Source organism: Larimichthys crocea, chromosome III, assembly GCF_000972845.2.
Source record: "Larimichthys crocea isolate SSNF chromosome III, L_crocea_2.0, whole genome shotgun sequence".
Classification (NCBI taxonomy): Eukaryota; Metazoa; Chordata; class Actinopteri; family Sciaenidae; genus Larimichthys; species Larimichthys crocea.
In genome coordinates, this window is record NC_040013.1 from 28,565,542 (window position 1) to 28,593,028 (window position 27,487).

At 39.3% G+C, this 27,487-nt stretch overlaps 3 protein-coding genes across 5 annotated transcripts in view; 2 read left to right on the forward strand and 1 right to left on the reverse strand.

Annotated features, from left to right (window-relative positions):
- Positions 1 to 3,096, forward strand: LOC109142328 (chemokine-like receptor 1). The gene is made up of 2 exons (XM_019275764.2): positions 1 to 138; positions 710 to 3,096. The coding sequence occupies exon 2, from the start codon at positions 756 to 758 to the stop codon at positions 1,779 to 1,781; it is 1,026 nt and encodes a 341-aa protein (XP_019131309.2). The 5' UTR covers positions 1 to 138; positions 710 to 755; the 3' UTR covers positions 1,782 to 3,096.
- A 1,852-nt stretch (positions 3,097 to 4,948) lies between these two features.
- LOC104920334 (chemokine-like receptor 1) lies at positions 4,949 to 7,642 on the forward strand. The gene is made up of 3 exons (XM_019275753.2): positions 4,949 to 5,106; positions 5,224 to 6,351; positions 6,602 to 7,642. The coding sequence occupies exon 2, from the start codon at positions 5,258 to 5,260 to the stop codon at positions 6,290 to 6,292; it is 1,035 nt and encodes a 344-aa protein (XP_019131298.2). The 5' UTR covers positions 4,949 to 5,106; positions 5,224 to 5,257; the 3' UTR covers positions 6,293 to 6,351; positions 6,602 to 7,642.
- A 1,067-nt stretch (positions 7,643 to 8,709) lies between these two features.
- Positions 8,710 to 27,487, reverse strand: part of wscd2 (WSC domain containing 2) — a 43,383-nt gene continuing 24,605 nt past the window's right edge. For all 3 annotated transcript variants that reach the window (XM_019275811.2, XM_027278172.1, XM_010732576.3), the window contains exons 2-9: positions 25,221 to 26,126; positions 21,812 to 21,926; positions 19,185 to 19,369; positions 17,082 to 17,203; positions 16,824 to 16,998; positions 15,230 to 15,394; positions 14,940 to 15,140; positions 8,710 to 10,579 (exon numbers count right to left, since the gene is read on the reverse strand). In XM_019275811.2, coding sequence (XP_019131356.2) covers positions 10,227 to 10,579; positions 14,940 to 15,140; positions 15,230 to 15,394; positions 16,824 to 16,998; positions 17,082 to 17,203; positions 19,185 to 19,369; positions 21,812 to 21,926; positions 25,221 to 25,608 — 1,704 coding nt within the window. In that variant the 5' untranslated portion in view covers positions 25,609 to 26,126 and the 3' untranslated portion in view covers positions 8,710 to 10,226. The remainder of the gene's footprint in view (positions 10,580 to 14,939; positions 15,141 to 15,229; positions 15,395 to 16,823; positions 16,999 to 17,081; positions 17,204 to 19,184; positions 19,370 to 21,811; positions 21,927 to 25,220; positions 26,127 to 27,487) is intronic.

The following is a 27,487-nucleotide window of genomic DNA, read 5'->3' on the forward strand; positions in this document are numbered from 1 at the left end:
CGTGGGTGTGACTATTATAATCTGCGTCATCATTTACTCTAGTTTCTGGTTTTGTATCTTCACGAAGAACTTTATCTTTATTCTCAAGGTTAAGAGGGAGACTTGAAGACTATTTATTTCCTTTTTGCAGCCAACGAGGTATTTTATTTTGTAAATGTTATTCCACATGCTGTACATATGTTTGTTTATGTTAAGGTAACATACTTTATATTTTTGTCAACAGTATCTAGTTTGGACAGTGATGCAGAAAGAGAGAAGCTTCAAATAAACCAGAATCAAGAAAGCCACATATTTATATTCTGTAAATAGTCTAGTAATTCATTCATAACAAGATTCAGTGTATATTTTGTTTTTAAATCAAGGCTCTAATTACTAAGTCAAAATAAAACTAAATGTTCAACTTAAATGAAATAGAAAGTGATAGCATAAAAAGAAGAAGCAGAAAAAACAGAAATGAAATGTACATTTTCTGTCAATCATCTGATCAATAAATCCATGAAACATTTTAGCTGTCATATTTTACAAGCTCTTAATGCGTCATCTATGCAACAATCTTTTGTAAACCTGTCAGATAATTGTACTGATGTGAAAACTACAATATAAATTCTCTGAAATGTAAGTAGTAATGTAAGTAATATGTTAATAAAAATTGACTTTAATACAATGCTGGTAATTTTGAATTTAAAACGTTTTCCCTTTTTCCCCACAGAACTCTCCTGTCCCTGTCACAGAAAAGTCCTGTTCTTCAAAGCAAAATGTCCGATGAAATTTCTGATCTTTATGAATGTTATTATGATTTTAATTATACAGACTATCCAGTTGAGCCATTTGTGTTTGAGCACAACCGGATGTGTTTAAAGGAGCCCTTGTGTCTGACTTTACTGGTGGTCAGTGTGGTCATATTCCTGCTGGGCTTCTGCGGAAATGCTTTGGTCATCTGGATTTCTGGCTTCAAGATGAAAAAGACGGTCAACACCACCTGGTACCTGAGCCTTGCGATCTCTGACTTCGTCTTCTGCGCCTTCCTCCCGTTCAGCATCACCAACATGGCGATGGAAGAGTGGATATTCGGGCGCTTCATGTGCAAGTTCACCTCCTTCGTTAAGTTTCTCAACATGTTCAGCAGTATCTTCCTCTTGGTCGTCATCAGTGTCGACCATTGTGTGTCAGTCGTGTTTCCAGTTTGGGCCCAGAACCATCGCACTGTTAAAAAAGCGTACATTATTGTCGTCCTGGCTTGGCTTCTCGCCATCTCACAGGGCATTCCCTCGTTGATCTTTGGGGATGTTCTAAGTCACCTGGATATAACCATTTGCTACAACGATTATTCATTATACCAAAACGGTCAAGAGTTAGTTACAGTCAGACCCCTCATTACAGGTTTTATTGTCCCTTTCATTGTCATCATCTTCTGCTACTCCATCATCATCCTCAAACTTCGAACCAACAGGATGACCAAGAACTCCAAACCTTTCAAAGTCATGACTGCACTCGTCCTTGCTTTCTTCATCTGCTGGCTGCCCTACCACGTCTTTGTCCTCCTCGAGCTGAACCACCAAAACTACGACCACACCATTTTATACACCGGACTCAAAATAGGCACTTCTATGGCAGCAGCGAATAGCTTCCTCAACCCAGTGTTGTATGTTTTCATGGGCAACGACTTCAAGGGCTCTGTGCTCTCAAAGATGGAGCACGCAATGGCAGACGAAGAATGCACCACCAGCCGATACCTGCTCAGGTCCAGCTCCATGGACTACAGAGCTTCTACACACATCTAGAGGTGTCAAGTGTATATTCACAGTACATATGAGCTTTTTTTGTTGCCTTTTTCTGCATAGAGAAAGCTGTTGCTAATATTTGATGAACATGCAAGCTTGAGCCTATATCTAAACATGTATTTAGCTAATTTTACATTGCAGAGTATGTGACATCGCTCTCATCCAGCAGTAGTGTCAGCAGTCAGAGCAGTATTTTTTGCAAGCGAGCATGAAATTATATGGGGTGGGACTCCTTACACCATCACGTTTTCATCACTACTGTAAATTGTTTGATTTATTTGTTAGCATCAAGTGTGATTGGAGCTAAAACTTCCAAACACTTTGAAATCTTTGTTGCTGTTATCATCTTGGTCTTGTCTTGGCCTCGAAACACTTCGGTCTTGGTCATGACTTGGTCTCGATGTAGGTGGTCTGTAGGTGTTCTTGACTACAATACTACCACCAGCAAAGATTTTCTGGAGACTTTCAGTCCACCCCTTGACAAATATGTACCTTGCCTGGTGAGTTTGTACCCAGCTAGGAAGGGAGATTTCAGTAAGAAGATGGAGGAAAAGCTTGAGGTGAGTTAAGTGCCTGGAGCTAAAAGCAAAAATTGAGGCAAAATGATCCAAGCTTTGAGCCCTTGCTATGTAGGTTTAGTCTCCACCAAAGTCATTTTTCCAAATTGAAAATATGAAGTGCTTGGTTGCCTCTTTTTTTAAGGAGGGCATGAATACCTTTTTTTTTTCTTAGAAAGATACAAGAACAGTATGTGGAAGCATTGCAATGTGTTCATTCTTTGGTGAGCAGTCTGTGCCTTGCAGAATAAAATGTAATGCCTACAGTATAGTTGCAGACTGCTAGCTCTGTGGTGTGAACATCAACATTCATATTGTAGGTGTTAACTTTCACAAGTTGAGTAGCAAAAGTTAAAGTTATAAGTCAGCATAAATGCATTTTTACTTAAATTAAGTATCGGTTACTTTCCCTTAGGTTGCTGACTGAGTATGGTTATCATGTTTTGCAGATGATACCCAAATATATCATAAAGAAGAAAAATTCAAAATGACAGTTTTTTTTAAAAATATTAGCTTATATTAACTGCCATCTGTGGCCTTTTTAGTGCAAGTTCATTTTCATGCTATGATCAAGTGTTTTGTTTTCCATGTTTTCACTGACTTTGTTGTGTTGCTTCCTTCATTTCCTCCGGATAAGTTTATAAGTTTATAAACTGCCTTTCTCTCATTTATACTGTGCCTGCCTAACAATCATTACGCTTTTGTACATTTACTTTTGCAACATTAAACCATCGCTCTGCACCAGTTCTGCCTTATAAGTCTGCATCTGGGTTCTTCATGTTGCTGGTTACCTCACTTGAACGCTCACAGAAATACTGGGAAGGTCTTTCTTAGTCTTTTTCAGTATCTGAGGGGTTTTTTTCATGTGTTTGCTGTAAAGAATCAAAACTCTAAGTGAAACCTGACATGTTTTCCTCCTTTGAGTGCTTTGAACAGTAATAATATCCATCAGATTCGCAGAAAAGGGAAACATTAGCGCCACAGCACAAAACTCTGACAGAGGGAAGTTCATTTGTGTGTTCATTAAGATACTTCTTTTTTCACAGGCCAGAGGAAGAACATAAAGCTTCAGTACTAGAGAATTAAGATGAATTAGGAGTAATATAATTTAAAACCTTAGTTATAACCAACAAGATGAGAAAAGAATACTTTTAATTGCACATTTTTAAATTATTCTTTTGTTTTTTTAAGTTTCATATCTCAATCAAAACATTTATATTCTGTGAATAGTCCAGAAATTCATTCATAACAAAATTTTGTGTAGATTTTGTTTTTAAATCAAGGCTCTAACAACTAAATGTTCAACTCAAATGAAAAAGAAAGTGATGGCAAAAAAAACAAACAAAACTAAAACAATGAAAAACTAGTTTTCTTCAGTTTAAATCTTAAAAGTTCGAATGAATCCTTCAACTCTGGATATTTCTGTGTGTGTTTTGTTTTAATATTATCAGTTCTGTCCTTGATAGCGAAGTTCATCCCACCAAACGTCATCTTCTAGAAATGTGGGAGTTTCACTGATACGTTTGATTCTCCTGACTCATAACTTTTTTTTTTATAGCTCAGTAAACATCTCTGGTTCTTCTTCCTCCTACTGCTTCCTTGTATTCGTGAGAAACACTGACATTATTTAGGATGTATCTGCCTCAGTGATTATGACTCCGTGATGTTGGACAACCATAGAGAGCCGATTCAGTCTGTGATAATGGCATCAGTGTTCTTTGGCCTGGACTTAAAACAGCTGTTGCTTTTTGCGTGTGTTATTAGAAACATCTGCATCAAATGCTGGGGGTGAAATATCTAATTGGAATCAGTGTGTTTATTGCATTAAACCATCATCATTTGTTAGTGTTTTATAGTTTTAATGGATACTGTGACCTCGGGTGGGGTAAGGGGAATCACCAGAGCCACATCGGTCTGACAGAGGGGAGTTTACGTGTGTGTTCACAGGCCAGAGGAAGAACATAAAGATTCAGTGCTATATATTATTATGTATTACTATTTAGTTTATATAGGACTGCAACTAATAATCTGCTCATTATTCTCTCAGGTAATAGATTTTCATGTATTGCTGGTTCTTAACATTAAATTGAACAAAGTGTGTGCTGTTGAACATGAATCTGAAGTAAAGACTGACTGCAAACCTCCAACACTGACAGGGTGATACAAGTTGTTTCGGACATATAGGTCCATGAGTCATGTATTGTGTAAGTTTTGGTCCCTGTTCTTGAAAGATATTGGTACTTGACTGCCAACTATTGTGTTTAATGGTTTGGTTATGAACCGACACATTATATGAATACATAACTGATGTTGTGAGGTTATACGGACTACAACATATACATGCTTAAGTGTTAGTTATACAGTACTGTACAGAACTATAGGATGTAAATGCTGTCTCCAATGGCATTACATTTCAATGTATAAATTCTTACATTGTCTTTGATGTGGACCATGGACTCCCTCCTTCTTTTTCTGTTTATCTGTATCATAGTGATCCAAAAAGTACAATATAAATTCTCTGAAATGTATGAGTATATGTTGGAAACTCACAAGTATCTTGCAATTTGTTGGAGTCCTGTAAGGACCTGAAAATGCAGTACTGAAAGTATTCAGGGGATGGAAGTATTGAGAAACCACCCGGTCAGCTGATTGCTAAAGAGATGTGTTGATGTGGTGTTTCTAGCACGTTTAAAGGAAGCAGCGCAGCTCTGCTGACACTGAGCACTGAACGCCTTCAAAGCAACAGCAGGGGAAAGTCTGTGCTGCAGGTACGGCATTGGTCAATGAATATTATACAGGAGTTAATGTAGATTCAAATACTTTTAAATTATTAAGATTTGGTTGAATTATGTTGAATTTGAAATGTTTTGCTTTTTTCTCCACAGAAATCTCTACAACAATCCTGTTCTTTAAGGCAAAATGGAGTTTACGTATAATTACGATGAAGATTATAACTATACAGACGAAGGCAATGACACTCCAACAGAGCCAGTTTTTCAGCACAAACCGATGTGTTTAAAGGAGCCCTTGTGTCTGACTTTACTGGTGGTCAGTGTGGTCATATTCCTGCTGGGCTTCTGTGGAAATGCTTTGGTCATCTGGATTTCTGGCTTCAAGATGAAAAAGACGGTCAACACCACCTGGTACCTGAGCCTTGCGATCTCTGACTTCGTCTTCTGCGCCTTCCTCCCGTTCAGCATCACCAACATGGCGATGGAAGAGTGGATATTCGGGCGCTTCATGTGCAAGTTCACCTCCGCGGTTATGTTCCTCAACATGTTCAGCAGTATCTTCCTCTTGGTCGTCATCAGTGTCGACCGTTGTGTGTCAGTCGTGTTTCCAGTTTGGGCCCAGAACCATCGCACTATTAAAAAAGCGTACATTATTGTGGTCCTGGCTTGGCTTGTTGCTATCTCACTGAGCATTCCATCTGTGATCTTTCGGGATGTTCAAAGTCACCTGGGTAGAAACATTTGCTACAACAATTATTCATTACACCACAACAGTCACGGCATAGTTGCAGTGAGTCGCCTCATTGCAGGTTTTATTGTCCCTTTCATCGTCATCATCTTCTGCTACTCCATCATCATCCTCAAACTTCGAACCAACAGGATGACCAAGAACTCCAAACCTTTCAAAGTCATGACTGCACTCGTCCTTGCTTTCTTCATCTGCTGGCTGCCCTACCACGTCTTTGTCCTCCTTGAGCTGAACCACCAAAACTACGATCACACCATTTTATACACCGGACTCAAAATAGGCACTTCTATGGCAGCAGCGAATAGCTTCCTCAACCCAGTGTTGTATGTTTTCATGGGCAACGACTTCAAGCAGAAGTTCAAGAACTCTGTGCTCTCAAAGATGGAAAACGCGATGGCAGACGAAGGACGCACCACCAGCCGATACCTTTCCAGGTCCAGCTCCATGGACAACAGAGCTTCTACACACATCTAGAGGTGTCACATTCCTCAAACTCAGCGCACTCATTTGACGGCAAACATACTGCTTTTAAAATATCGACACCTTCTTAAAATAATCGCCTAAGTCATTTTTTCAGATTTTTCAGGAAACACAAAAAACTGAACCATTTATTAAATATACAATATTTACAAACAATTTTATTCAAAACAACTATAACAACAGATGCTTAACTGAGGATATAGGCAATTTTACCAGAGGTGGCCAGCATCATGAGGAGATGATTTAGGCAAAAAAAAAAAATTGTAAAAAAGTGACTTAGGCGATTATTTTAAGAGGGTGACGATATGCAAATAAGTGACACAAGATATGATAGATGTGAGTGTGAAAACACACTCATGAATCAAGTGTATATTCACAGTACAAATGAGATTTTTTTGTTGCACTTTTCTGCATACAGAAAGCTGTTGCTAATTTAGGCTCACAAACACAAAATATTTTTGATGAACATGCAAGCTTGAACCTATATCTAAACATGTATTTAGCTCATTTTACATTGCAGAGTACGTGACATCACTCATTCAGCTGTAGTGTGAGCAGTCAGAGCAGTATTTCTATGCAAAAGATTATAACTGTAAATATTGTTGTAAAATATGACAACTGTAATATATGAGATATAAAGAGATATAAAAATGTATAATCATTATATCAAGCATGTAATTATATGGAGTGAGGCTCTTTACAGCACCATGTTTCACAAATGTTTGTTGCAAATTACAGATACATTCACAAGTCTTGCATTGTCAAATATTGCATTAGTTCTGAAACACATCAAAACTGAACAAAAGAGAATTTTGGGTTGCAAATTACACGCTGGGCTCCAGGATTATTTGAAATGAATGTTGTAGAGTTTTTACTTTCTCCCTGAACCTCTGAACTGAAAAAACACGAGGCCACACAACTGGAAATAACCAGATGAAAATGAAACATGCATTTCTTTCTCACATGAAAACCAAACTGTCCCACACCTTAAAAAAACGGATGTTCTGTGGGTTTTTTACATGCCACAACTATTTCTGTGTTGCAGCATTTGTGTGTTGTATCAGACTGACCTGAATGTGTGAATGGGTGGAGGACTGCTGTGCAATAAGTTCTGAGAAGTAGAAAAATAGCTGCAGTCCTTCATACTATAATCTGTTTATTGTGTGAGATAATTGTATCTCTCTAACAACTCAGCATAGTTACCCTAGATAATGTTAGTTGAATGTACTTAAATATATTTTTTATTATGTATAAGAGCTGTACAGCAAAGGTTTGTGCAATAAATGTTTGAATGTTTTTTCTCCATATTTTCTGAAATAAAGCTGTAACTATTAAAATCATTAATTTGATGTATGGATTTTTGAATAATGAGGCATGTTTGTTAAAATGAACAAATTCTTGAGAATGTATTCATTCATAATTTATCCACAGTCCTTACGGCATGATCATGTTTAGATGTAAAACTGTGGTACTGAGAACTTTGACATAAGTTACAAGAATAAAGTTAGATTAAAAAAATTGGAATATATAAACAACTTGTGTGACCTACACGATACATTTCCGTCAATACTTTTGAAACAATGAAGGCTGAAAGAGTAATATGAGCTCTGCTTGTGTTTGACAAAAAGCTAAAATGGTGCAACATCTCCAGGATCAAGCTTTACTAAAAATACATGATTAATGTACATCTGCTGTGAACAGTGAACCTTTGAATGGAGTGACCTTCTGCTCATTAAAGCATATGATTAATCGTAATGAGAAGTAAAGTGCCTGGTGATTTTTTTGGTGTTGTAACAGTGGAAGGCTTGGGGGGGGAGGCGGGTAGAAACCTACAATGCAAAGGTCACATAAGGAAGTGGAAGTGAGTCTTGATGAAACTCAGGACAGAGTTTAGTTAAAATGTGTGTTAATTAATGTTTTTAGTGAACACTGGACCACGTGGAGATGGTAAACGGCTCAGATAAAGTGACAAACCATATCTTTCATCTGAAATAGTTCTCTGATTTTAATTGAGTCGTTTGTACAGATCTGCAAAAAACAGACCCGCCACATGACTCACTGCTGCTAGATAAGCTCATCAATCTGGGGGTTAACGGTTAACATCTCTACTCTGATAAACATGTGGACAGTCGTGTCTGGACATCGAGATGATGATGATGATGCCACTGAGATTTTACTGTAGTGAGAAAACTAACCTTAAATATTAAAAGTGAGGGGACATGTCACCTCATTTGCAGTGGAAATTACACTCTTGATCAGTAAATCCTAGTCATGCACACTGCACCACAAAATCCCTGCATGATATATATAGTAAGAGTATATATAAATATATAAAATATATATATATAGATCTTACTAGTGATTAAATTCAACGTGTCTTCAGAAATTAACAGTCAAAACCACATCACACATCATTTTATGTACTCATTTATTGGGCCTTATCACATTACATTCATTCCATATAAAATACATTCAAATGTGACACCTATGTTCAGAAAGTGCCGGCTTGTCAATGAAAGCAGGAGCCAATAAAGTTTAAAGCATGTGTTAAAAATAGAAAGAACTTCTCCCGTTTGTAAATATTCTTGATGTGTGAGCACACACTATAAAAATATATTTATATTATACTGAAAATGGAAGTCAGTTCATGTTTTCTGGCTCTCAGTCACCAGTGTTTTATTTATTTATATATTCATGTATTTATTTATTTATATATTTGTTTATTTTTAAGCATATGGCATAGCACATTGAGTACCGTTATAAGACGTGCTGCTTATAAAGTCTGAGCAGAATTTTTCACACTTCTGTGGATTTTTTTTTTTCAAAAAGTAAAATCATTACCAGCTTTAACTGTTTCATAGCTCTTCTTACAACAAAGCAAAAAATTAAAAAAAAAATCTAACAGTTCTTCACATTCAGCATGATTAACTGTCATAAAATAAATCTATAACGATCACTACTGCTAAAGGCTAAAGGTAACCTCCAATCTATAATGTGTGTAATGCCTAATTTTCCTTAGTGATCTTTGGGGCAAGTGTTGCACAGCGGAGTGCTTTTTGGATTTCTGCATCGAGTCCAGTGTTTAGAAAACTTATTCACATCCAAATTATGTGCACCGCACACCCAAGATAAATAAATGCTGTCGAGATAAATCCTCTTCTCTCCTGGAATCAGTGCCTTCAAGAGGGATTATTCATCTTCTTGAATACGAGGAGCTGAGAGTTCTTCACCTCTTCATCATTGAAAACATGACTTCTCTTACAAAACTTGGAAACACACAGTATCATCATCAGGTAGCTGTAGCCTGCATATTGCATTTTTCCCCTCTGACAAAGGGCTAAACGTTTTACAGTTTTCAGTGATGTTTGTGTATAAAATAGTATTGTTCTGTAACTGTGTTAGCAGCAGGAGATTCATACATTTTAATGTTTTGATTTTTTATAATAGTTATTTCTCTTTTACACAAAATAAGCTCATACACACACTGCAGTATTGTATTATATCTTTTTAGGGTAATAGTTTTTTTGTTTTCACTGGCAACAAATCACCCAGCACAGTCAGATGAGGCTCTCTGTAGTCACAGCTATTGTACCTTCTTCATGTTAAGGCATATGCACATGCCTAGACAACACATGTGCATAGAGCAGGATAAGAAGTGCTTTTCATTCAACCAAAGAGAAACTCAAACCTCCTTAGTTAAAACTGCCTCTGTTCCTCTCCTCTATCAATGCATGAAGCTGCTGAACAGAAAATGTGAATAAAAAGTGAAAACGAAAATCGATTTCTTCTCACTACAGCTTTAACCTTTGTGACTTAATGGAAAAACTATTGAAAAAAAATAATTAACTCGTGTAATCCTACAAAATATGATGCAGAGTCTGTTGACAATTACTAGAGAAAAAAAAGGGAAATGAAGAGATCACATTTATCATCTTGGCATATATTCCTCTGGAACTCCAGACAGCTTCCTTTTCTTCAAGGCAGTGTCTACTGTTCTGATCAGTTCATTGATGTTCGCTCGCATTTCAGGAGTGTAGGGGTCATATTCAAGCTTCCGTAGCCCTGACCGCTTGAAGTTTCCGTCCTTCTGGCCTTCAACGCAGAGCAGGCGGTCCTCAGAAACCTTTAAACCCAGAAACTGGACCATCCCCTTCAGCTTGGTGAACAGGTCCCTCTTCAGATCCTCAAAGTGGACTACCTGGATGTTCTTCCCGTAAGTTAGCCAGTCCAATGTGTGGGACGCCCACCAAGGGGCATAGTTCCTCACAAACTCAGGCCACTCTGTAGGACAAACGAGAGGACAGGAAATAAACAAAGACTTGAAGATATCGTGCAAATTGAATCATGGGAGACAGAGCAAGAAAGAAATCAGAGCCTGTATTTATCAAACTTCAGTGAATTCTTTGCTAAAACTGTAGAATAAGGCACATTTATCAAGCAACTTAGTCCACAATACAGTAAAGTGTAGGAGCAATGTTCGAGATCAGGTATGCACAAAGCATATACCATATTATTCATACTTTAACCTCTTTTACCGTTCATTCTTTTACTGTGAAATCCTTAATGTTATGTCAATCTTAGACGTTTATAATTTACATAAATATATATATATATAATAGGAAACTGGTTCAAGGGAAGACAAAAAAGCAGAATTTTGTACTACACTGACAAAATGCAAGTCTTGTTGTCTGCGCCTCTCATGAATGAAAAATGTGCTATAAAATCTTGATAGAAACGCTTATACGAGAAAGCAACAGCTGTGAACAAAACTATTCTTAACCCTGTAAGACCTGACCCATCAAAAAATAGCCAGAAAATTCTGATTTTTTGGAACTGAGATGTTTATTAACTCTTATAACAAAATCCACTTTTTTTTTTTTTGCTATATTATGTTGTTTATGAGATATTTTTTGTATCATATTTGATACAGTGGGCGTTTTTGGCAATTTTTTGTTTACAACAAAGTTAATTTTAGCCCCCAAAAAAGAGTTTGGTCAATAACATTTTGAAATTATAGAACATGAACATGAACTTTTTCCTTTTTTTTCTTTTTCACATAACACTTTCAACACCTTTTAACACCTTTTTATTTCATTTTGTGGTAGGCGGAAAAACAGTTTCTGTCCTTGTTCAGGCAAAGATGCACCTTACACTTCCCACAGTAGACATATGTCACTGACTCCTTTCTGATTGTGTCCTGTGTTGTTGGAACCTCGTCTGTGCTTGTCTGGGCTACACTTTCCTCTTGTTTGTCTTCCTCATCACTGCTATCTGAACTTTCCTGCCTGTCCCGAGGAGTCCATTCCTCATCCTCATCCTCATCATCTTCTGCCAACTGCTCTATGTCACTTGTATCACCATCCATTATGATGTTGATGACATTTTCATTGTGCTTTCTCTTTCTCTCTTCTTCCTCTAGCCTTTTTGACATCTAAAAATAGACATATCATATAGCATAGACATTATTTCAGAGGAATTGTTATTGTAAATACTCAAAATGTATTTAAAGATGGCATTTCAGTGATTAATTAGATTACTGAAGTCATCAAAATAGTGTGTGTTTGTATTTTAGTAAGCATTATGTAGATTAAATTACAAAAAACGAGAAATTACAGTTTGGAGAAAAAATACATTTTATACCTGCTGTATCAAATTTGATACAGACATTTTAACACGATTAAATTGTAATATAAAGAATGAGTTACTTAATAAATATGCATTCTTTCAATGAATGAACAACTTATTTTAAAAAATTACTTAGAATTTTGATGTTATTCTCACCGTGACTTATCAAAAATTAGCAATGATTTTCCTAAAAAAAGGGGGAGGGACATTTACTGGGGGCGGTCATGTTGGAAATTACCAAAACAAGACTTAAGCTGCCTGTAGTGACATGATATTCCAACAGGGGGCAGAACACATGTATCAGATTACATACAACGGGTTTTTAAGGCAACTATTGTTGATGTTGATGAGATAGAGGTCTCAGAAACTCATGTATCAAATATGATACGAATGGCATTATAGGGTTAAGTTGTAAGAAATGTTTTAAATAGCTTAGCGTAGCAGCCTTACAGGTCCTGAGCTCACACCAAAGTAAAATAAATAATAAACTAAAATGTCAGCGTGAATGAAGAAGTGAGAGTGATGACTGACAAACACTGATGTCATTTAGCTTAGAGAGGTCTGTTGCAATTCTTGGAAGGGTAGATTAAGACATTTCTGACATGTTTGGACAGTAAAGTAGACATTCTCGGTTGTCAGTCAAACTGCAGAGGTACTATAGCAAAATACTTTGCTTGCATCTTTTTACTCATTGATAATCTTACCGGACCCATAAAAGCAGCAGCTGGCAGGAGCTGTGCTGCATTAGCGTTCATCTTTAGTGTTCTCAGAGGTGGTCGTTAAAGTTTAAAGCCTGCTGAGTTTGAAATTCTGTCCCAGAAAGTGAGAGTGGCGACTTTAGTACCATGGTGTGCAGAATATTATATAATGCATCTAAAAAACACAACTAGCTCTACAGAAATAGTGAGCAACTGCATCTAAACATGCACATTGTGTTCTCCTTTCAAGAGAAAGATTAAAATAAACCAAAAAAAAGGGAACTGAAATAATTGCAGCTTTGCTCATGAACATCCTGGTCTGCTAATGTGTTACTCGATATCACATTTAGTTAAGATACTTATGTTCTTTGACAGAGTTTATGTAACTAAATCCACCACATAACACTGAACAATAACAGGCTGTGCTTTGTAAAAAAGTGCCCTCCAAAAGAAGTTACACTTGCCCCTGAGTTGACTTTATGGGGTCAGACTGGAAGGCATCAGTGTCTGTAACATCATCCGAGCCCCACAGTCACCCTCTGCAGAGGTGAGTCCATCAAAGCACCCCGAACACAGTGTCACGCTAACTCCCAAACTGTATCCTCTCTCTATTCGAAGTGGCAGCTGTCATAAAGCCTTCCTCTTCACTGATTTCGCTGCATCATTTCTCCAACAACACAAGGGATCAACATATATTGGAAACAGCGTCCCCGAATGTGCTGATGTTTTCACAAAGAGAAGACAACTGCTGGGTCGGCAACTCTCCAGCCTCTGGAAAATCGATTAAACCTCGCAAAAAGTCGGAGGAGACTGTACGTGGACAAGACAAAACCAGTTGCCATGGTTACCAAGACCCATTTTGGGTGGGTGAACGTTCAGAGAAAAGCAGAATATGCATGAAATATAACTTGGATATCTCGGCAAAGCCCACATCATTTTACAGACAAGGATTTACCGGACCCAAAGGACAATGACCTTTTTAATAACCCTCTTTTAATCATCAAGATGACTCAAGAGGAGTTGACTGAATTGTGCTGGCACAGTGTTAAATGGTTGCACAATGCAGGGTGACACACTGGATGTCAGACTGTATAAGTGTAAAAGCTAATTATTACAGACACGATAAAATAATTTGTTGTTACTTTTTGAGAAATATGCAGGAAATAAAAATAGTTTCAAAGTCAAAACGTCTAATCATCACGTCTTTCTGTGAAGAATGCATGCATGCATTTCCTTATTAAACATAGCACAAGAACAAGGAACAAACACATTTTAACCACTTCTGATACAAACTCATGATGTGACAAACCAGAATGACTTGGCTGGTTGTTTGGATTATTGTTTCAATTCTATCTTCTGGAACATCTTGAAAAAAAACCCCAACTGACTGTGCCCAGTCACGCTGGTCTTTAAGGTCAAAACCACTTCCCTACATCACCATGTACCAGTTCTTTGAATATGACCACATCCTCCCAGTTATGGTGAGTTTAGTTTCAAAGACAGAGTGGAGGAAGCATTTGCTTATTTCCTGGTGTCTTGTATTGGCTGTGTTGATTAAAACTGCTCAGAAACAAGTTCTTCACCTTAAAGGAAAAAAAAATCAACAAATTGCATTAAAGCAGCGCCGGAAAAAGAAAGCTAATATAGCAGTCCCAGAGGATGTGTGGCTTCAAATATGTGTCTACTTCTACGCTTTTTCATTAACCCCAACCAAAAATCCAAATTTAGTGGGCCTCAGCGCTCCTGTAAGTGAGTGTGATTCAGTTTTAGCAGATCATGCTCACATTCTCTGGTTGTGCCCTTATGTCAAGCCTTTCTGGGAAGAAGTGGGCCATTCGAGCTCAGAGATTCTGGAACTAAGAACTGATTTACACCTTGGAAATATCCCTAAAGGCCTCAGTAGGAGTGACTCAAAATGCTTGAAAAATGACTTTGACCCTTCGACTACAGAAGGAGAAGTGGGATAAATAGTACCGTTATAACCATGTAGACTTTCAACATTTTTATTCTCTCTATCAAGCCCTGTTGTGCTCAACAATCAGTACCTGTGCATCTGTTTTTTGCTTATCTTTCTCATTTTTCATCTCACTGACTGTGATGTAAAACTCCAGACGTCATCTGTTCTGTGTTCACATAAAAGCTAAAATATAAAAGTATTTAAAAAAATGCTTAGAAACAACAGTGTAGGGATGTAAGGACAAACATTTGGTCATGATTCATTTGTCCTTACTTTAGCTGAGTCCAGTTGTTTTTCTTTTTGTGTTCATACTATGTTTGATGCATTGTTTCAGAGTACAAAAATAATCAAAGCAGCTCACCTTTCCCTCTCCAGTGAGCCTGGGAGGCAAATCCAATATGGCCACCGTATTTTCTGTTAAACTCTGCCATGAGGGCTTTGTAGGGGTTTCGGATCATGATGATGCTGGAGTCAAAGGCTTCGATCTCCTTCCTGCCACTCTCATGTGTCTTAATACAGATTGTCCTCCCACTTCGCCAGTGGTCCCGCTCTCCTTTAAATCCTGTGAAACAACGACACCCCAAAGTGAGTATGTTTTAATCTACAGAGGCGTATTCATGAGTTTGTGAATCATGTCAGATTAACGTCTACCTTTATTGTAAAGGGAGCCATCAAAGTAATAGCTGCCGGTGTAGAAGCCAGTGGCCAGCTCGATGAGGTGGCGAGCCCACGTGTTGCCGGCTCCGGGGAAACTGGCGAGGGCCACCAGCTGCTTAGCACGAGAGGGGAGGAAGTGACGATCCATGCAGCGATTATCTACAAAACACAAAGATGACATGATAATGATGCCAAATGTGGGGTGACACTAAGCTGTGACCCGGCACAATCGACAAAATAGTCACTTCTTGTAAAATAATTATTGTGTTGAAACAATCAAGTGTGTAGTTAAGACATTTAACCATTAGATCATAAGAAATGGTCAAAATGGTCTAAATACAAGGCTACAGACATGTTCTGGTGTTATTTTTTGCTGTGTGCGGCATCCCTCCTAACCTCAAATTACCCAATAATTCCCACTTATTCGTATTAATGTGTTAAGTTCGCTAAAAATCTAAAATAACCTCAATGACGTCAAACGGACAATAGCTGCTGATTTCTGTCCAGAATGTTTCTAGGGAAGTTAACCTCCCACTGCAGTATGTTTCTGTTTTGTTTTTTTTGTTTTTTGCTTCACTGCATTTAAATCTCCTTTTTTTTTTGTTTACTGGTCTCTGTGTTTTTTGCTGATCCAAGCCACATCTGTGTGGTGCACGGAGGAAACACTGCCCACAGCTGATAGACACAGCCTTCCGGGGCTGATAAATATATGTGGGAATAAAAATGTTAATGATATATCAGTGAAAATTCTTTTCTACCTTTTGCCCGGGCAATAACATAATACATTGATATGTCGTTATTTCTATTTCTTTATTGCATCCATCCATCATCTGTAACCGCTTATCCTCATCAGGGTCACAGTGAGGCTGGAGCCTATCCCAGCTGACTTAGGGCGAGAGGCGCGGTACACTCTGGACAAGTCGTCAGTTCATCAAAGGACACAAGGAGACAAACAAGCAGTCACACTCACATTCACGCCTACAGGCAATTTAGAGTCACCAATTAACCTATTAAGTTCATGTCTTTGGAAAACATGCAAACCACTGCAGGCCGTGTCGCTCTATTAGCTTTATTTGTTAGTGTTTTATTGTTAACTTTTCATTGGTCTTAGTAAATCCTTTTAAATATCTTTTTAACATGTTATTAACCGCTTGTTTAGCACCTTGAATTGCATTTGCTTTGTTCGAATGGTGCTGTATAAATAAAGACTCAGTGATCGATTGATATATGATGATGGTAAACATTTAAATGAAACTTTATTGGAAATAAAAATGTGGTAAATTATTAAAAACCCACAATAAAACAAAAAAAATAAAAATAAAAAAATTACAGAAAATGTTGGATTATATCTACGACTGATATAATGTGTGCTGGCTCTAGGTATGAAAAAAACAAACAGGGCAAACATAGGGTTGAGTCATGTATTAATTTACAAGCACTCAGTGGCTGAACTTTTTTCACACTTAAGCCACACTAATAACTTTACTGTCAGCGCGCAGGGTTTCATGATACATCTGTCATTCAAATGTTCCCTTCATACTGTATGTGACAGTGACTGTGCTGCAAAGCATGAACCACCGAGCCTCACCTTGAACCTGCGTCTGGTACACCACAAAGTACTCGTCGTTCCCGCAGCTCTCAAACTCTTCCCCGTGGCAGCGGTGGAGACACATGTCCTCGTTTTCCATCTCATGCAGGGAGAAGAGAGGAGTCGGGAAGCCGCAGTAACATCGATCTCCAGCCAGGACGGCCAGCGATTTCTCCTGAAATACAGCAGCTGTCACACACTGAAGACACACTCACATGTGCACAAATTTACAATGCATGAAAACACCCTTCCCCTCACCCTCTCCGTGCACATGTCCACACACTTGTCCACGGACATGTTTTGGATAACGGCGCTGAAAGGAAGTGCCAGGGTGACGTTGTCCGGCCTGTGGAAACACCCTTTGAAAATGGCGCTGCCATCTGAAACAGACAGACATAAAATGTTAACCACCAGCAGGAAAAAATAAAAACAATACACTCCAGTTTCCATCAGCTTGGCCTCTATTCACTGACCCTTGAAGAAGAGATCCCACTGGGACTCTCCTTCAGTCTACTGAGGCCCTGACCTGCCTGCGGTCTCAACCAATAGCAGCACTTACATCCCTGCAGTGTGTTGACGACCTTTAACCTCGGGTCCTTACTCTGATCTGATGGATGTACCTTAAATCACGACAACAGAGAAGAGCTGATTCATCTCTCTCATGGGAAGTTGTTAGTTGTTTTTATATTTTGGATATTTTCTGTTTGGTACATCTGTACATACATCTTAACTTAATTACAGAATGATTAGACACTGAAAGAAGATGGTGATTTTAAATGATGTTTCATGAGCAGCATCACTTCGTTGTCATGTCACCGCTTAAGAAAATCTAAACATCCGTTTATTTCATGCTGTCAACATGTCAGCCGCGCTGATATACACATGAAGCCGCCCATCCCTGCTGTCTCTCTGCATATAAAGCATTAATAACACAGGGAGGAAACCAAACACCTTTTACTGTGACAGATACCATGATGAAGACAGCTCGCTTGCTTTATGCATCATCACTGCATAAAATATGCAAATGCGGCTGTGCATCTGCAGTATTTTTTCCTTTTTTATGTCCATGCTACCCAAACCAGCGCTACTCTACTACTCATCTACTATCAATTCTGCAAGGCTTTAGGGATAAAACCCTTTGCAAATGAGCTCTAGCCATGTGTGCAACTAATGTTTTATTAATTTTATGACCTTTTTCTCTGACTAAAAGTTGCATTTTTAATGTCATGTCCATGGTCTCTTTTATTCCCCTGCAGTATATCTTCAGTGCATTATTTCCGTTACACTCCTTCGCTCTCACATGCGGCCGAGCTTTTTAGATCAAACTGCTCAGCATCCAAACATCATAAAAAAGCAAATATTAGCTCATTGATGCAAACAATGGCCTGTGTGATATTTTCATGCTTTGCGTACAAATGACAACAGAGCAAAAAAGGATACATATAGAAATAAAGAATAAAGAATAGTGATCGACCAAGGATCAGGGAAGTTCAAATCATGAGTGTCTTTGGGTGGCAAAAACCACAAAACAGCCACCTCGACACATTTCCTGCATTTCCTCTCTGATGTTCTGAGCAGCTCTCACATGATAGAGATCAGGGTAAGAGGTGAAAACACAAACATGAAGAGCTTATTCAGCAGTCTGATAGACTCCACTATGAACAAACACGGGGGCTAAAAAAGCAGAAATGAAAATAATAATAAACAATCAGGACTGAACTAGACTAGGAAAGTTAGATTTAGGTTAAAGAGTTGCTTATCGTGTATATTAACCCCCTCATTTCGCGGTAACAGGTTCATTCAAAGAAGTAGTAGGTAGATAAGAAAAGGGAAGAGTGAGGACATAGTGACGAGTTGCCTCACCCTGTGGTCGGGGCTTTTTAAAATCTCACAGCAAAATGTACCCAAGAAAGGAATCTACGACATCTTGAAAGTATTTCTTTAACAAACTATCTCAACACATAGATTTTTGTTCTGTTTTGCTTTTGATAATCAGCCGTTCACTTCCCTTCAGTTTTCCAGCAGCAGGCAGCGAGTATTTAGGATGCAGACCACGGCTCACTGAGCTACGTAGGTAGCACAGCTCTCTGGAGGAAAGAGGTAAACAGAACAGAGCAGCCTGCTCCCAACTGTGGCATTAACTCAAAATAAAACTAATATTTTCCCTCAAAATAGCATCTTTGTGCCCCGGTGGAAACTGTCGGTGTACTTTTAATATCAAATTTAATTTCTTATTAAAAAGAAATGATTAAAATTTCAAATTTGCTCTGTTGTGTTTACTTGATAGCTCCTGTGTGGAGCAGCTTTCAATGAGGCCCAGGGGAGTTTTTTTTTGTTGTTCTTGCAGAGCATCAGACTCACAGCGGCGTGCTGACTCTTGGCTCAGCTCCAGCCTATAGATGGACAATCGGTTGGCTCCTCCGCACAGGTTGCTCTTCTCTCCTTTACACTCCATGTTGCATTGGCTCTCTGAAACGTTGGGCGCCTGGATCTTGTGACCACAGTAGCACTCGGCTCCGAACTCCAGCCCTGCGTACATGTAACCTCTGGAGGCGAGAGAAAGAGGATTAGGATCGTTAGTAAAGGAAGTAGACAGGTCGGAGTGACTGCTCTAAGCCTTCATTATGTGTCTTGATCCTTTTCAGGCAAATACAGATTATCATTCAGAGTAACTGGATAAGAAGAACCAACAAAATGATGCACAGAGGATGTTGAAGTAAAGACGAGAACACATTCAAACACTTTGGAATAACAGAAATTACACTTTCTGTGAGGCTTTAAGGCGGAATTACACATATACTCATTACCCAGTGCTCACACTGAGCTGTGGATGTCTGGCTATGCAAGACTGCACAAATACTTGAACACTGAATCCATTACACAAGGTTTCCCCTGTACTTTCTGTTACTTGGTGGAGATTTTGACTCCCCAGAGGCCTTTCGGATGCAATTAGACGCCTAACACACCCCTCACACGGGACAAATCCCCCGGGCTGTCAATCAAACGCAAACCTTCGTGTGCTGCCATGTGCTGTTGCCCCTCATTTGTTTGTCTGTTTTTATTAACTGGCTGCTCTGGGAGAAGCAAAGAAGCAAAAGAGAGGAAGGAAGCAGAAAACAAGCCTCTCTCTCACTGTTCCTCGTCTTCGCTCTGTGAATCAGTGATGGGTGTAATTCAATGCATTCGATAAAGCCGTCCCTGGTATTCCTCAGGGAGGAGAAAAAAAGAGGTGAGAAAAGGATAGGTGAGGTAGCAGAGAGAGGGAGACGGGATGTGGGGAAACAGTAGACAAATGGAGGAGAGGAGCAGAGAGATAAACGCTTTGAAAACTGGAGCATTCATACCTATTTTTCATGTTTTAACCCCATAGAAACCCCATGAATCTGCAAACACTGGATTCTTATACCAACACAGACATTTGTAAAACAAGAACTTGGATTTTAAAGTATCAACTGATCTTATTTGATCTTATTTCTACCTATAAATAAATTGTACGCAGACACGTAAACATTATTTAACCAAATGTTGTGTTAGTGTTCTAGTATGCTTATTTTGTGGGAGGTCTTCTGGGAACCTGGCTGATGGTTTAGACTCCCATTAAACCTCGAAAGCATTAATGAGATTGAGCAGTGATGTGGGGCGATAAGGCCCATCTTGCTGCTCTCCATTTCATCCCAAAGGTGTTGGATGCAAGGCTGGACTATTAAACCGGGCAAAACAGGCAATTACCACAGGGCCAAAGAATTATAAAAGTGTTTGCACGCTTGAATCCAGGCTTTTAAAAAGATGGTGTCTGATGTGTGTGGCTGCTAAGATGCAAAAAGAAACTGTTTATTTCATATGCAGGCACAATTGTATCACTTTTTTTCACTCTTCCACTTGTTTTGTCAATGTGAGTTCTACAGTTGAAATGATGTAGCACGATTTTAGGTGGGCCTTTTTTATTTTTTCTGCTGACCCCGTCCACAGCAGGGCTTAGCTCTACTTCTGCGTCAGGATTTGTGTCTGCTTCTCCAAACTGGGACTGCACTCACCGCTATTTACTGACTATGCATAAGTGCCTCATGCAGAAAAGAAACAACAAAACTATCCCTTTAAATTGGCAATATACACTGATCAGCCTTAACATTATGACTACTGACAGGTGAAGTGAATAACACTGCCTAATATATCCCTAATATATCCAACCCACCTGTCAGTGGGTTGGATATATTAGGCTGCAAGTGAACATTTTGTCCTCAAACTTGATGTTAGAAGTAGAAAAATGGACAAGCATGAGGATTTGAGCGACTTTGACAAGTGGCAATCTGTGATGGCTAGACGACTGAGTCAGAGCATCTCCAAAACTGCAACTTTTGCTCTGTCCCCAGTCTGCAGTGGTTAGTATCTATCAAAAGTGGTCCAAGATAGGAAAAGCTGTGAATCAGCAACAGGGTCATGCGTGGCCAAGGCTCATTGATGCACATGGGGAGCGAAGGCCCAACAGACGAGCTACTGTAGCTCAAACTGCTGAAAAAGTTATCTGATAGAAAGGTGTCAGTGCATTGCAGTTTGTTGTGTATGGGGCTACAATATTAATACACAATATTAGGCAATTGTCATAATGTCATGATTCATCGGTGTACATAGATGTCAAAAATGGGCCTTGAGGTTCAGTTCAATCTTATTTACAGTGCTGAATGATAACAGAAGTTATCTTGTGACACCTTCCATACAGAGCAGGTCTACTCTTAATAATATTATTTACAGAGACCCAACAATTCTCACCATGAGCAAGCACTTGGCAGCAGTGCCAAGAAAACCCTCCAGGTTTACAACTACTACTGTTTGTTTGTGTCTTTTATTATCTTGTACGTCAAAATAAATGTTGATGTTAATATCCGTGTATCTTTTAAATCTAGATATCTTCTGCACCAGCAGTTCTACGTTATTTCTGTGGAAATAAAAAAAGAGGGTTATCTAATGGATGTCTTTTGTTGTTCTCATACCTCTCTGCACAGTTGTCCTGGCAACGAAATACAGTCATTTTTTTGTAGTCAAAAAAAGAAACTCCTCTCAGCGCTCTTTTCTGTGTGTCATCGATGTAGCAACCGATATACTTTGCTGAAAAAAGAGGGGAAAAAAAGATAAGTTATGTATGCAGACACATTTTTAGAATAGAATATACAGATATATAGAGTGTTCAAGCTTGAGAATATACTTCATCTCCTGTACAACACAGTCAAAATAACTTGTGAAACATCTAACGTGAATACTGTCTGCAACAGTCCCTCCTACGTGTGCCTACACAGTATAGTAGCAGAGCACATGAGGAGTCCAAACTGGGGCAGAGTCTTTATTTATTTATAAAGACACACATCCCCTTCTAGTGGCCTGTAACTGTAGTGGCAGTCATCGCTGCATTATTTCAGACGTGTGTGTGGGGGTTGGGCTTCAGTGAACCTCTGCAGAGGCAGCAACCCTTCAACAGCTTCTTCCCTCCCATTAAAACACTACTCCTCCTGTCTGACCGAGCTGCACGGACCCTACTGCACCTTTAAAAAACAAACCCTCTCGCCATCTGTGCTGTGCCATTACCCCTCTGAGCCTCTGTTAATAGCTAAATGAGTCCTAGTCCCCTGCATTACTTTAATTGTTACGGCCTAAAGACCTGCGTTTGAGCAGCATGTGGTGTGCTGCAGGATTCGGCTGTAATCTTCCACCTAACTATTGTTAAGCTGGAATCTAATCTGCTTTACGATGAAGGGAGACGATGATTTAAATGATGCTGGAACCTCATTTTGAATGGTATATTAATGCCTAGCAAGGATGAAACAGGAAATGCAACTGACGTGTCCATGTTATTATTAGCTGGTCTGTTTCATACTTTCAATACGCACCTGGAGGATCATATTGACTAATGTCAACGTGTGTTTCAGATATGTTTTCTCTCCGGTCTATTCCTGTTTGGCCTTCAGTACAACATCCTTATGTGCTACTGCACCACGCAGTGTGTTAATGTGCTGCAGTCTGCATCTTATGCTGCAAATTTCCTCACAAAATTAAATTGAGGAGCATTCACAGTGAGAGGAGAGGAAATAAAAATACATAACAGGATTGAGAAGATGGTTGAGACTGCAGAGTAATAAGTGGTGATGGATGTATGAGAGCAAACGAATGCTTTGAAGCTACTAATTACTCTATTATCACTTTCAGCTGCAGTCCTGCGAGGTTAGCGTTTCAGAGAAGGGAAGGATGGGAGGAGAGGAGGAGGACTGAGCCAGACTGAGAGACCTTCATTTGATCAGCTTGAATTTACATTGTAAACATGTTTGTTTTGCTGGCCTTGGATTGGAAATAAAATAGCTTGAGACTGTACTCGAGAAACATTGTTCTTTAATATTAGTACACTCTAATGCTCAGCAGGGTACTGTGCTGTACTATGACTCAGAGCTTTTGTAATAGAATCACTTATTTATTTTCTCTTCAGGCTTAGAGTAGAGGGAGTTAAAAATCAGGAAAGCAGCCTCCTCATTTTGTCATAACACCAACACAGAGCAAACAGCAGTCGCTCACACTTATGTTTCATATTTATGGGCAGTTTAGATTCTCCACCTGCCTGTATTGCACTCGGGAGGGTAACCAGAAACCCACACAACCACAACAGACCTATAGTAAAAATCTTGAATTTATTTATGGCTGCTCAGTGTCTACTTTCAGATGTCATGGATGTGAATAAATAAACAGAAACACCCAAATAGCATGTGTTAGTTTCCATTCAAGTAACATCTGAACTAGATACTGCTGCTGGACTGCTGACTGAATGTCCCAGCAGTGTACTTAACTACAGTCACTTTATATTTCTACTCCACAACACTTATATGACACTGCTATATGACACACTAATTTGATGCATTGTTATAAATTAAACTACCCAACAACACATCAAGTCGTTTAACTAAGCCTCACGTCTATTGGCTACAACATAAAATGCTGCTTATACTTTAAATCACGAGTAAGCTCTATACTCTATAATGGAGTATAATATCACCTGACATTATCGTATTGCTACACTTGTACTGTGCAACTACAATGTTGAACTATATCAATTTTACACCTATTTTACCACATTTCAGAGAAAATATTGTGCTTTTTACAGCTATAGTTACTTAGCAGATGAAGCTTTTACATACAAAATACATGATTAACGTGTAAGACATATATGCACACATGTATGTATGTAGGTACTTTAAACAGTATTTTAGTATTTTACTCTGAAAAGAGATATTCTACATTCTTTTTTATAATTTTGATGATTTGTTGAGGGGCAGAGTCTTTTAACATTGTGGTATTAGTGCTTTTACTTAATTAAAGGATCTGAGTACTTCCTTTCTTTTGTGTTTCTTTATGAAGACAGGAGTCTGAGTTTCTTTGAATACATGTTGGAGATATCCACTTAGTTTTGAATAATTTATACTTCATCCCGCAGAGCAGAGTGTATTTGACAGCGTAAGAAAAGCAGACAGGAGGAAGAGAGAACTGAGTCAAGTGGATAAATGATATCCACGAATCCGCTCATTTGATCATGTTTCATTTGGAATGGATTAAGTAAGCAGGATATTCATTCCATCCGCGGTCAGGCATCTCAGCTCCAGGCAGGCGCTTCCTGTCCTCGTTCTGGTGTTTTCAGAACGTTTGTTTGATTTGATAAGATGTCACATGCCAGTCAGGAGTTTATATGTAAACCTTCTCTGACAGTCGCACGGTTTATAAACAAAACAGACAAAAGCTGCGATTATGAAATCATCTAGATGTTGCGATTGGGTTGCGGCTCGAGTGTGGCTGAACGTGTGCCAACAAGCAGCACAAAGCGAAGCTGCAGCACCGAGAGTGAGACCCTTGAACGAGTCACTCCGAGACAAGACAGAGGGCTTAATCATAATCATCATCTCTCTCCACTCTCAAGAGATTTCCTACATGACCAATTACAACTAGAAATTCTCAGTCATTAACATGGCACGTTTGTAATCACAGACTACTTTAAAACAATTTCATATTAACGTGAAGTGCTGGAGGGATGAAGCTGCCTGTGTGTTTGGGTGTCAGTCGATATTTTCAATCAGCCTGTATTAAACAATATGACGAACAGCGAGAGATTATTAGAATAAAAACTCTGATAATATTACACAGTGTGGTTGTACACACTGTGAAATCATTAATGTTGCAGCACTGCAATTATATTTTGCAATTACAGGCATGTGTTGTGATTATTCCTTCATTTAAAATTAATTTATTGTAACAGTCAATTTTCTTTATGCATCTGCTGATCTACATGAATGCACAAAGCATTAATTATTGTTCTTCTATTAACATGTTATCATTAATTATTTTTTTGTGGGAGGTCTTGGTATAACCCACCTCTTCCATCGTCCACGTCTTTGGCATTGCGTCCTTTAAGTGCACGGTTCCAGTTGTTGGTGTAGTCTCCCCCCCTGCGTATCTCCTGGCCCCCCTGTCTTGCCTTTTTCATCCACGGGGGACCATACCTCCGAGTAGACCTGTGTGTCTCCTTAAACACTCTACCCATGATGCCAAGCCCCCGAGTGTCTGATAGTGAAGTCCGGCTGCCCATCTCCGGAGCTATCACAGAGTCCCGGCTCCCTCTGCCACCGGGGCCGCTGTCCCCGACGAAGCCAGAGTGCAGGAAGACGAGGCTCCCGGCGGTCAGATAGAGGAGGATGAGGGAGAAGAATCTGACAGGTTTTCTGCGGAAATAACGCTGTATCTTCAGCAGAGGCTTGGCCATGCTGGCTCCCTCTGCCACTCAGACACACTCTTCCAGTGATGAAAACTCATAAAGCATAAAAAAAAATCAACACCGGATCTCCTAAAATGAAGACAAAGTCAGTTAAAGTCTCTTAATCCTGTATGAAAGTCATCCAAACAATAGCATGACTTTTCCCTTATGTATGCCTCTTCAGTCTCATGAGGAAGATGCTTTACAACTGTGCTCCGTGCTGCTCTGCCAATCGCGTCTACGTGAGACTCTCTCTGCGATCCTGCTGTCAGTCTAGCCCTGAGAGCCAGCTTCAGGGGCCACGACATGAAAGGTGAGCGGCTCAGAGTGAAAGATGATCACCCAACACTGCTTTCACTCAATTATCAGCCTACGGAGATGCCACACCAGCTCAGCAGTGGCACTTTCTCCCACGCTGTGCAGAAGGAACAGGGTTTTATTTAGCTGGCTGAGCTGAGATCTTTTCGTCTTTGTGTGGCCGTCTATTCACTGAGACCATCCAAGAAAGAGAGGGCGTGACTTGCCATCTGCAGCAAAAAAAAAACACAGAGAAAAAGAAGAATCAGTGTACACCTGAGTAAGCTCTATCGCACAAGGAAAAGGAGAAATAACATGAGCCGGTTACAAAAGATGAAGTCAGTGCATCACTTGCAAAAAATACACTTCCTGCTCCACTTTAGCACAAAGCAAGCAGGAACTGATACAATCAAACAACATTATTGGTCTCCATCATAATCAGAAGTTGAGCTCACATTAATGACAACACAATCTGAGTATGTGGGAAACTTATCTCTGTTGTGAGTTTGTGCAGCAAACAGTCAGAGAAGCTTCTCTGCAACACATTGTTAATAAATTAGGTTCAGCTGGAAGGGAAAAAACAGAAACAAAGCGCTGCCCTGCGGCGTTTTCACTGATGTCTTTGGGAGCTAATGTTTGTGGGAACAGAAGGGAATTAAAAACATTATTCAAAATGATCTAAGGCGATGATAATTTGTGTGAATGTGCGGCAGGAAAAGAATGCAGTAATGCTGTAATGGGTTGTCTTTTTCGCCATAATTCAGTTTCAGATTTTACACGGATAACAGCTTTTTTTTTTTTTTTTAGGGATGGATGAATCCCGACTTCCCAAATTCTCTGCAGCCTCCCTCAAAGGAGTCTCTGTTCTGGGACGAGCCTGGGAGGCTACAATTGGAAGGTGTAACGCAACACTCCTTAGGGTCAGGGAATTTTCCAGAACATTCAGGGGGACACTCGCCCTTGTGGCTCTCTGTCTGCTCCGGGACAAATACTTGCAGAATACTTGTCACCTGAAACCTCAATGGCACTGCAGATCCCCCCCACATTTGGCTTTCCACCCCACTACTTTCCCTCCGGTAGTCTGTGAAGAGTCTGGGACCCTCAAGGAGAAATGGATCACATTCTGCTCATGAGCTTCAATCCACAGCATCTGGGCACAAAGACAATCCTCGTCCTGTTTGACTTCTCAAAACTTTGCCTCTGTATCCTGTTCAGTAACTTCTAAAATGCTGCAAGGACGGGTTTTATTACAGATGTCTTTGTCTGCATTTTAATTATTCAGTATTTTGCTCATTTTAAGATCAAATCTCTTCCTGAGTCAAGTTCCAAAATGACAGACACTAAATGTTCTGAGGTATAAATGAAGCGTGCTGCAGCTGAGGAGTCAAAGTCAATTAGAAAACAAAAAGCATATTAGTGGGGTTTATACTCGGGATGCAGATACTTTTTAATAAAAGTCTCCTTTGTTCTTCGTAGTTTCAAAATAAGAGGAAAAGTATATATTGCTAGACTGCCTTATTTTGAAGGAATACACTTATTCAATCCAAAAATACCTTTACACAACAGTTAATTCTGACCTGAAGTAATTTGA

Coding starts and splice junctions, on each gene's coding strand:
- LOC104920334 (XM_019275753.2), top strand. CDS start 5,258: ATGGAGTTTACGTATAATTACGATGAAGATTATAACTATACAGACGAA.
- LOC109142328 (XM_019275764.2), top strand. CDS start 756: ATGTCCGATGAAATTTCTGATCTTTATGAATGTTATTATGATTTTAAT.